Raw genomic sequence first — 10,707 nt, 5'->3', positions numbered from 1 at the left:
TCATTATACATCATCAATGTGTTAGTGCTACATCCAAGCTGTCCGCAATAGAAATGTCCATAAATAAAACAAGAAAAAAAAGATGAATCCTTACAGGTACAAATGTTGTCAGGGTAAGTCCAAATGTTGCAAGAAGGGACCCCAAGATTCTTCCCATTTAGGTTTACATTTTCAATCATTAGCTCGCAATTTCTCCATGTGTATCACTGAGACCAGTTCATGCAACCAGTTTCTGAGGCATGGTGGATGTTGGTGTCTTCCAGTCTTTTTCCTACTACCATGCCCATCAAAAGAGCAGTTTGGATATATGAAGGGAGCAATACAGAGTCCTCTGAAGCTCCAAAGAGAGCCAGGTTTCTGTGGCCAGACACACTTTTAATCTGAAGTTGTTTGATGACACACAACACTTAGCCTATAATCACTCCAAAGAAAAATCAGAGCTCAACAATTAAAGGATATGGATTTAGGATGCTATATTTGTGATGGACATTTCTGTGACACAATATGCATCCTACAGTCTTCCATTTTTCATTTTGATTGAATTTTAGAATTGTTTTAATAGATACTGCAGCTTTTTTTGTTATGTTTCGTCTCCTTAGGTTTGTAGACATGCAACAGTTTATTACCTTGTATTTCCTGTCTAATACCACCACCTTGTGTATAAAAAGAATACAACACCCTGCTGGAGTAAACAGAATACTTCTGTCTGCTTCCTCACTTTCATAAAGGATGCTGAATCTCTTCAGATGTATATAGGCCTACCAGCAAGTTTGTGAGTGGCTTCCAAAGTGTAGGCTATACCAATCATCGTCAAACTCTAAACATAAGTAGGAGTTACAAATGTGTTCATGCTTTTCTTTCTTTCTGTGTCTTACTCCCTTAGCTCCTCCTATTCGACCAAATTCCCAGACACATCTGGTTGCTTTGGTTATTCTCCAAAAATGAATTCTGCAAATGCCTGAGGCTATAAAAGTAAGGCGAGGGGGCGAGAGAGAAGATAGGTGAAGACAAGGGAGTGGGAAAGATTGTAAAAGTACAGAGAAGAGCGAGAAAGAGAGAGGGGGAGAGTTAAGAAAATAATCCCTGGCGGAACACAGTGAGTTAAACAGCATATTTCCAGGAAGAGAGGGAGTTAGCAGGGAGAAACAGAGAGAGGGAGACAGGGGATATTTTAACAGTCTCCTCCGAAAAAAAGGTCTGTGTGTTTATCCACCAGCAGGTCACAGTATGGTGCTGTTCCCGTTCTGCAAGCAGCCCTCAGGTCAGTACAACCTCAGCCACTGCTCCACCTCTTTTACTCGTGTCATGTCTGGTTGTTTTCCCCTCACTTTTCATTGATCTTTGCAACTATGCTCAGTTTGATCACAGTTGTTTTAAGGACAAGGAGATATAGATTGAGCCAGAAAGGTCTGAAGTGTAAACACCAAAGCTTTGCTGTGCTTTTACTCTGCTGTTTTCAATGAGCAATCATGTGTTTGAAAATATGTCCACGCAGGCAAAATGAGCTCCTTGATTAATTCAAGAACTTAAGCTGGTTGGAGAGCACGCACATCAGGGAAATGTATGTCGAGAATGAAGATAAAAACAATACAATCCCTTGCATGTGTTTCTGCTTAGGTCCTATCTAATGCATCATGCACATGTCAAATAACTTGATACTGATCTCTTAACATACAGTATATCTCTAACAACCATCAGCCCTGACTGCATTCTGCTCTACTTCTCTTTTCTTAACACGCACACTTGGACATGATGTGCTATTACTTTGTTGTTGTATATCAGTAGCCGCTGATTGCTTTGTTGTTTAACAAACTTCCCCAAAATAAGAATAAGGCTTCATGCACTGTGTTGATCTCGTTCTCATTGTATCTCAGAAATGAACCCCATTCCCTTGAGGTGTCACAGGTAAAATTGTCATTTTAGTTAATTGAAGTACTCAAATAAAAACTTACCTGACAAATTGTTATTCTTATTAATATTGTACACACAAACACAATATTATCAAAAAATAGTATTCCATATTATTATTCCATTTCAACATGAAGTAAATTCTATCTTCTGTGTATACAGATCAGACATTAGATTAACTCTGTAACATATTCATCTTGCAATTCTCTTTTAAGAGTACATCATTTGTGCAATCATCCAAGGGGAGATATTTTTTTAGCAGCACATTGTTTTCAATCTAGTGAGCTTGGTTTTTTTGTGACCTGTCAGGATTTAAAGGATCATTGTAGTTTAAATGTACTTACTGATAGATTTTAGCAACTTGTACTGATTTCATTTTACTGCTTGTGCATCTGTGTATTTTTATTCTTCGAACAGGACCAGTCAGAAAAACCAGACTACAACTTGTCCTGTACTGTTTTCTCCTGTCTCTTATCATATGTAAGTTCCCAGAAGAATTTGCTCCACTCAAACCCTTTGTGCTGGGACAATAAATGCACCAAACGCTTGGTAAATATTAAACTGAGCCTTGTTGTTTGAACTGCATTCAGAATGGTATGGTATTTTTTTAAATAAATCCTTAAAACAAAGATGTAAATGGTGCATGTTAGTTTTTTTTTTTACAAAAGTCTCATTGCATGACATTTTCTTCCCAGCCAAAAGGGGAGTTTTGTGTTGAAATAAATACATTTTTTGATTCTCCCCCTCAGACTTCCTCCAAGGACGCAAAGCCTCTGTCAGGGTGGAGTCACCTCATCCTTTCTTTCATGCTTTAGGTGCGGACAGTGGTCAAGAAATGGCAGACATGACAGTTGTCAAGGCAGCAGCCCCTAAGACTCCTCAGGAGACACCATGGGGTGCACCTTTGGTGTGGGGCAACACCCGTAACTCTGCTTGGCGTAGGGCTAAATACACTCAACGGGGAGTCCGTACCGGACTGTTGGTCCTCGTGGTGGGAACCTATGCCCGGTTCATCCGACGTTTTCTCTCTTCAGCTGAAACCCACTTTCTCCCAGGTCAGATGGTCACCTACTACATTCTCACAGACAATCCCCGCTCTCTGGACCCCTCAATGGAATTAGGGCCTGAACGAGAGCTGAAGGTGGTTCCAGTTGCAGAGCTGCCAGGGTGGGACAGGTTGGCATATCGCCGAATGGCCCTGGTTGTTGACGCCATCAAAAACGAAATCAGCAGCGAGGTTCAATACCTCTTCTGCGCTGACATCGATCAGGAGTTTGTGGCCCCTGTGAGAGAAGAAATCTTTGGAGACCTGGTTGCCACATTGCACCCAGAGCTTTATGGCATGCCACAAAATGCATTCCCTTATGAAGTGGAAGAAGCTTCATCCGCTTGTGTGGATGATGATGAAGGAGATTACTACTACACCTCCGAGTTCTATGGAGGGCTGGTTTCTGAGGTGCACAGGCTGGCTCAAGCCTGTTCTATGCTCATTCTGCAGGATCAGGCCAAAGGGATAATGGCCAGGGGCCTGGAGGAGAGCTACCTGAACCGCTACCTGATCGACCACAGGCCCACCTGTGTGCTTTCCCCAGAGTACAGCTGCTGGGACTCAGCCCTGGCTACTGATGTGCCTGTGCAGAGGCTCGTCTCCTTGGGAAGGCAATGTGAGGCATCAGATATGAAGATGAAAGAGCAGTACAGATGTTGAGGGGACTACTCGCTGAATCCACAAATGAATGGATGTAGATTGTAATCCCACATGATTAACTATGGCTTTAAGTGTTACATATCCTTTTAGAAAAGGTATCTGTTCAAGATCATTGTGTCATGACAGGGAAGGAAATAAAAGGCAATGATGAAGACAAAGCACAAACTCCAATCATCTTTATTCAATTAAGAGTTCAGAGTTTCCATTTCATTTTCTCTTCCATCAGTCCAATAAATGTAAATTGCGCTTCTTTGATAAGGAAAAGTGCTCTCAATTAAAGTCCCCTTTCTGTGAACACCACCTCTGTATGCCTGCTATCTCTTTCACAGCAGACAAAAAAGAAATTGACCTGTCTCTTTAAACCAAGTACTGTCCTCTCCATTAATGTCAGCCTGCGAGATACTGTTTCAGGGGGCTTTGTGGTCAACAGCGATAAGAGTCAACAGTGTAAGTGCACACTTTCCCCACACTGGCCAATGATTAACTGGAAGAGCTGCTGTTTCAAGGTCCTTAAATACCAGGTGGGTGGAAAATGGATACAAGTGGATGCTCTTCCTCCAGGCTACACGTGTATAGAATATTTAGTGTTTAAGCATTATCAAAAACTACAACAGCAATGGAGGGAGATTTTGTTAAAAGCTATCGTCTTACCCAAATGATTAGTTGGAGTGCAACGTAAACCTTAAACATCTGCAATTTGTATCTTTTTTTCCACAAGCACACACACACACACACACACACACACACACACACACACACACACACACACACACACACACACACACACACACACACACACAGTCTGCCTTTCCTTTCTTGTGCGCTGTGTTTTAATGGAAGGGTTAAACAGTAGCAGATGGCTCTTTCTCAGTGCCAACAGAATCTGTCCTCAGGGCCAGATCGCCACGTGGAGAGAAGTTTGAGGTAAACTCCAGATAATCCTTTTGAAACTAATTTAAATGTCCGCAAGTTCCACTACTTGCAAAATAGATGTGTTTAAGTGGGCCAATTTAGATATCACATGTCAATTTTCATGATTCAATTCTCTAATTTGAACTAAATTGCACAGTAAATTGTATCTTTCTGCCAAATGAAAACTGTCTTACACACTTAGCAAAAAGCCCATTTACCACAAAATGATCTACAAACATTTTCTCTGGCTTTGCAGTCTATTACCTTAAGAGCTGTATATAGAGGCTTTTTTTTTTTTTACATAGTTTACCTGGTTCATGCTGAGAACTCATTTTCATACCCTAACACAAAGCAGTTTAAAGAATTATTGGTTTAATCCCTGTCATGTGGTTTAGTGGTGGTCAAGCAGCCTTTCTGCTGCAGCAAAACTGAGGCAGAGAAAGAGGAGGTTTAGTCCTTTAACATATTTGCATGTAATCCTGGTCTATGTTTATTAACTATTAAGTCCTACAGTGTTTAAAGACAACACATTAGTGTCCCCCAATGCAAATGAGGAGGACAAACCTTAGTCAACTAAAGAGCAACGCCTTTATTTCACTTTTTGTGCTCATTGAGTAGTCTGAGATATCATTCTTCTTACTTCTGTTGTGAAGCAGTCTGAAGTCTGTTATTCTTCAATAATGTATTTATGATGCACTATGTATCTATTTAATCCCAAACATTATCATCATAACTCTTACACGCATACAAGTCACTACAGTGGACAGCTATTCAAAATATGTTTTCTGCTACATGCATGCATTCTGATGCCACATCAGCCACTCAAGTGGACTTCAGCAAGTCAGCCCATACACTGTCACGCGCTGGCCAGTGTACCAAAAATGTCTTCAAAATCAAGATGGACGACAAAGAGTCAAAAATGCCATGTTACTGCAAATCCTGTTGTTCCCGACAGTGGTTCATTCTTGAGTCTCTAGGTGCCCTAGGCAGACATTTGCAGGGGCCCCTGAGAGTTAGTCAGGGGCCCCTGAGAGTTAGTCAGGGGCGACAGATTCTCTGCGACCCACACTCAACTCGGTCACGGGTTAGGCTAAAAAAAATGTCAAAGAATAAACACCATAATATAATGCTACCTAAAGTGATGTCATGTAATAATCATCTGAGGGGTTTTCTCAGGAATAATTAATGCGACTCTAAGCAGTGCAACAACAGTGAGTTCTGTCAGGTGGTGTCCTCTTAGGGAGGTTTCCTACTGTCATTGTGTATTTTGAGCCAATGCTGTGGTTAAAAATTTGAAGGCCCTCAGGGGAACCCCCTACTGGCCTGGGGTCCCGAGCAGCCGCCTGCTTTGCCTGTTGACAAGCAGTGCCTTTAGTTCCAGAAGAGCCTTGCAGGTGATAATATTTTCAAAACATCAAGTAACAACTAAGATGTGATATTATTGTGACAATTTCCAGGTATTGATTTTAGTTTTGGAGAAAATTGATTGATCGCATACCCACTAAATTGGATGTCATGCATTGCCTACTATAGTTCAATTACAATTGGGACTTAACTGACCTTGAAAACTTTTGATACGGAGTAGCTTCTTTAATATGAATCAATAGATTGTTATGATTAAACTGTCACTTGCAGGATTTTAACATAAACAGTATTTTGTGTAAGTTTGTTTCATTCAAAGTGTTTCAATGGAAAAAGCTCAATTCTGAATTCAAAACCATGCCATCCCATAATATTTGCTCTCCTAATAAATGTTTTTTGTTTTGCTGTTCTGGCAGCCTCCAGGCAACAACTGTCGAGGTTGTTTGAGTTCATCAAGCACGGGTTTTCCTGTATAAAACAAGAAATCTCCAAAACTAAAAGATGGTCAACCCTCAAAACTTAAATTCAAGAAACTCAATATGATTCTCTCCACCTCAGTGGAATTGTGACAAACTGAAACTAGGTTTTTTAAACGGAAAAACATTAGTTATTTTGTTCATGCATTAAAAAATATTTTTTGCATTGCAGCATTGCATGATGTCCACTCTAGTGAACACTTCTGTAACGTCTTTAGCATTATGTAAATAATAATAATGTTAATTTGCATGTCTTTGGAAGTAAAACAAAAAACATTCAAACAGCTTGCTACCTGATTACATAATTCATGCTGGAAACTGATTCATTTGACCCAACTTTGGGACTTTTTTCATGTCAATGTGCTCATTGGCATAAAGTTATTGTGACCTGCTGAAAGCTTTCTAGGGCCAGGTGCATGGAGGGACACTCAGGCTAGAAAAAACATGGTTCATTCTAAATTAAAGCAATGATTTCCAAAAATGAATTTCTTATTTTCAACCTAACTGCTCACAAATCAAAATCATGGCCCATTTACCTTAAAGGTGCACTATGGAGTTTTGGTGGAGAAATTTACAGATTCTGTGGTATATGTTCATAATGCTTATACACAAACTGAAATTTGGTCCCTGGAACACTGTTTGAAGATAAAATGCTACGCGAGAAGTTATTGTGGTGGGTCCGCAACATTGAAACCGTAACTCTCCTGGTAGCTTTATAGCTCCAAACAGTATTCCAGGGACCCATTTTTCCTTTGAATAAAATTTGAGTATTTAGCTCAGAAAATATAGCATAGAATTGTTTCACTTCTCCAACTTTCAAATTTCACTACCAAATCTACATAGTGCACCTTTAACATTTAGATCAGCAATGTCTGACTGAGAACCTGCAGAAAAGTCAAGATTCCAGAAAAGAAAGGAGAAGAAAAGGATGGAGAGCCAGGGCATAGGGAGCATCCATTCACTGGGTCTTATAGAATCCTAGTCATTATTGTGGGCAGGCCTGCCTAGCTGAGAAATCGGCTCAGTTAGCTTAGCAAACAGTAAGTTGAGCTGACATTAGCTAATCATTAGCTAATCTACAAATGCATGACATTTGGAATATTTACAGTGATTTGTCTGCAGCTACATTAGAGAAGCATTTTGAACCAACCACTTACTAACTTATTTCTCTGTATCATCCGATGGTACATAATGATATACTCCTGAACAATCACAGACATATTCTAAATCAATTGTAGTTTATACTTTAAACTGGGAAACGGAGCGGAGTATGTTTTACATCTTAAAAAGGGTATTAATTGAAGCCCCTCCCTGATAAAAAAAAAAAAGAAGCTATCTCTGACAGTGTTGTATTTCTGTCTCGTCTGATGCAGGTAACAACACAAGACGGGATGACCACCCTGATGTGCTGGACCAGGTATTCCCAGCACCACTGCACAAAATTGGGGTATGCCAGGTGTCTGTAGGAACTGTGAAAAATGAATATAACAAAATAAATGTAAGCCTTTTTGCAGTGCTTTGTCCTAAATGAGAATAATTTGATATATTCCAAAGCAAGGATAATGAATCAAACAGGTGATTCACTTCTGATAATAATTTCTGACTTTGTAAACTACATGTTATGAATAAAAATATTTAGAAACTATTCTGTGTATTGATTTTGTAAAACTGACCTATTGAGATCTGGTGTCTGTCTTTAGAGCTGCATGTAGGTCTCATACACAGCCTGCAGCACATAGGGGTTTATTTGTGTGAGAGGGGCAAACATTGTATCATGTTGCTGCAGAAGGAGTGAGTGGGCGTGTCTTACCCCCTGCCCCCTGCACCCTGCCCCCCTCCCTCTCGAAGTTGATACATTGACTTTCTAAAGGCATTTTTTTAAATTCCAGGGTAGAGCAGTACAACTGAAAATGTGGGGTTTAGTTACCCTGAGCTTCTGACCATCGCAGCATGTTGGAGTTCTCCGACAAGTTCATTTGACCTCTCAGGTTTCCTTTTTCCTGGTGGTGTAAATTACTTGCTTGATGCTCCTGAAACATGTTGGCTAATGGACTGCCCCAAATCAGAGTGAAGAAATACATATAGGCCGTTTATGTTGTGTGAATGTTCAACAATACAGTGTAGGATGGACTGTAATTCCAGTGTGTCATGAGGTTGGATTCTTAACAAGTGCTGTGTATCTGCGACTGCTCAAACACATGGCACATGGATTTGTGTCTGCCAGGTCATCAAATTAAGTTGAAATATTTTTTCAATTTAATCCATACATGGGGACTACCTGTAAATAAAAAAACATGTAAAAACTTTCCCAAAAAAATCTATTTACAAGTACCAAGTTGTCCTCATATCTACATCCACAGATAAGGAAAAACACATAGGCTTTTCATAACCAGAAAGTATTTCGGAGTCACCTGCTCACCTGTTCAGCATGTGTTTGTCCTGAAGGAAGAAAGTGGAGCATCTGGATAAGATCCAACCCAGGATGTTTCTGTGAGGCAACAGTGCTAGCTAATGAGCCACTGTGCCACTGCCATGCCTGCTTATTATTGCCAATTACAGGTCACACACAGGTAAGTTAAAGTACCGGAGACTTTGTGATGAGTGTGCAATTACTCAGTCACGATGAGCAGGTGTTGATCATTTAATTCCCCATTACTTAAGTTGGGTTAAATCATACATAACAATTAGGCTATTTTACAGCATTGTTTATCATTTATATAAGGTGAACTTACTACTAGTCCGATTCATTTTCTAGTTACTACAAATATATGATATTGTTTTTGTATCTGCTAAACATACCCCATATCTCAATGCATGGAGACAGCAACTTTAAATGTAAATCCTTTTCATAGTAACAGAGAAGAGATACTTTGTCTTTGTTCCTGAATTCAGGTTCCAGGCCAAAAAACATGTGCCTCTGATTAGCACCAAAATCGGAGCCTGGCCAAATAATACAAGTGTTAATTATTAACCACTGTAGATACTCAGAATAGGTCAAATAATCTCCCAGGTAGCCTATTATACAGAACTGTAATGAACGGTATTGTAGAGGGGGGAAATTGCAGTAAGAGAAAAACAATCATGTGACATTTCTTCTATGTCTATTTCAAAACAAATTAATAAACTCAGCCAATTTGAAATAATAAAATAATATAATAATAATAAAAATCTTAACTCTTCCTGTGTTTAATGATTATCCTTAAACAAAGTGTGTGTAAATTGAATGTATTCGTCACACTGTGCCCCTTAGGTAACACCTCTGTAAACACAGAAGCTGTAAAATCAACGAGCCCTATCCTCCCTTAAGACTTAATTCAATTGTTTGCACAGCAGGCAACCTGTCAGACAGCCCAGAGCACCTCTGGAATTAAACAGACTTTAGTATTTTAAATGTGCATGTCTTTAAATTAAGAGATAATCATTGCATGTTGTTTCAGGAGTTAAACACATGTATTAAACTTTAAATCGATCCTCGTGAGGCAGTTTGTTTGGGGAACTAATTTGTTGTTGGATTAATGTTGAATAAGTCTTACACATATTTGTGTCTCTTTTAAGGTGTCTGTGTGTGACTCTTTGGGTGGGGTGAGGAGCTATGGTAATCTGCTGGATTCACACAAGCCTTTCCCCACCCTGCCCGAGGCGACTCCACACCAAAACATGCTGCCTTAATCACCAGGTCAAGGGGAGTGACACTTGGAGATAGTAGAGGCGCAGCTCACTGGGGACACACTTGATGTCACATTATTTCCCTTGTCATTAAAGTAGCCACATGAAAGATGAATGTGGGTCTAGTTTGTAGCTAGGTCTAGATGTATTTTGATTATGCTGATATGTGTCACAATACGGCTAAACTGAATAGCAAAGAAACTGAGTTCACACCAACGCATTAGGCTACAGCCTTCTACCATTAACAGTTTCTGAGGGCTAGAATTAGTTCTACCATGTCAGCAAAACACAGCAGGCAGAGTCAGTTTTGCCAAGAGGTAGGCCTAACTAAGCTACTGTGTTTGAGAGAGGGGCAATGGGCTTTTAGAGAAAAGGAGACAAGTTAGAAAAAGTTTTCCTCAAATAAGGCATTAATAAACAACAAATAGGTCCCTGTGCAGTTTTGGTTTCGTTAATGGACACATAATCCCAGTTTTGTAACTAAAATTCTGAATTTTCTTATTCCCAGACACATACTTCAGCATAGTAAACTAAAGTAGGCTATAATAATAAGAACTATTTCGTTTAACTGTAGGTTTACTTTGACTGACAAGCTAGCAAGTTAAGACCAATCCTCTTGTGTGAGTCCTTTGGGCAGCAGCTGTAGTCCCTCCCCGGGCCACAGTGAGCACAGGG

The 10,707-nt window shown here is 39.8% G+C and overlaps 1 protein-coding gene across 3 annotated transcripts; it reads left to right on the top strand.

The window, feature by feature from the left end:
- The first annotated feature begins 887 nt into the window (after nt 1-887).
- LOC132977570 (globoside alpha-1,3-N-acetylgalactosaminyltransferase 1-like) lies at nt 888-3,916 on the top strand. Of its 3 annotated transcripts, XM_061042246.1 has the most exons (3): nt 891-1,261; nt 2,326-2,388; nt 2,658-3,916. In XM_061042246.1, exons 1-3 carry the CDS (start codon nt 1,228-1,230, stop codon nt 3,614-3,616), a joined length of 1,056 nt encoding a protein of 351 aa, XP_060898229.1. In that variant the 5' UTR covers nt 891-1,227; the 3' UTR covers nt 3,617-3,916. The 3 variants fall into 3 exon arrangements, with proteins under 3 accessions (XP_060898230.1, XP_060898229.1, XP_060898231.1); XM_061042247.1 differs by lacking the exon at nt 2,326-2,388 and having other exon boundaries at nt 888-1,261; XM_061042248.1 differs by lacking the exon at nt 891-1,261 and having other exon boundaries at nt 2,320-2,457.
- The last annotated feature ends 6,791 nt before the right edge of the window (nt 3,917-10,707 follow it).

This window comes from Labrus mixtus, chromosome 7 (genome assembly GCF_963584025.1).
Source record: "Labrus mixtus chromosome 7, fLabMix1.1, whole genome shotgun sequence".
Taxonomy (NCBI): domain Eukaryota; kingdom Metazoa; phylum Chordata; class Actinopteri; order Labriformes; family Labridae; genus Labrus; species Labrus mixtus.
This window is presented reverse-complemented; position numbering and strand designations above follow the sequence as displayed.

Coding starts and splice junctions, on each gene's coding strand:
- LOC132977570 (XM_061042246.1), top strand. CDS start 1,228: ATGGTGCTGTTCCCGTTCTGCAAGCAGCCCTCAG. Junction 1,262..2,325: donor GTTCTGCAAGCAGCCCTCAG/GTCAGTACAACC, acceptor TTCTTCGAACAG/GACCAGTCAGAAAAACCAGA. Junction 2,389..2,657: donor TCTCCTGTCTCTTATCATAT/GTAAGTTCCCAG, acceptor TCTCCCCCTCAG/ACTTCCTCCAAGGACGCAAA.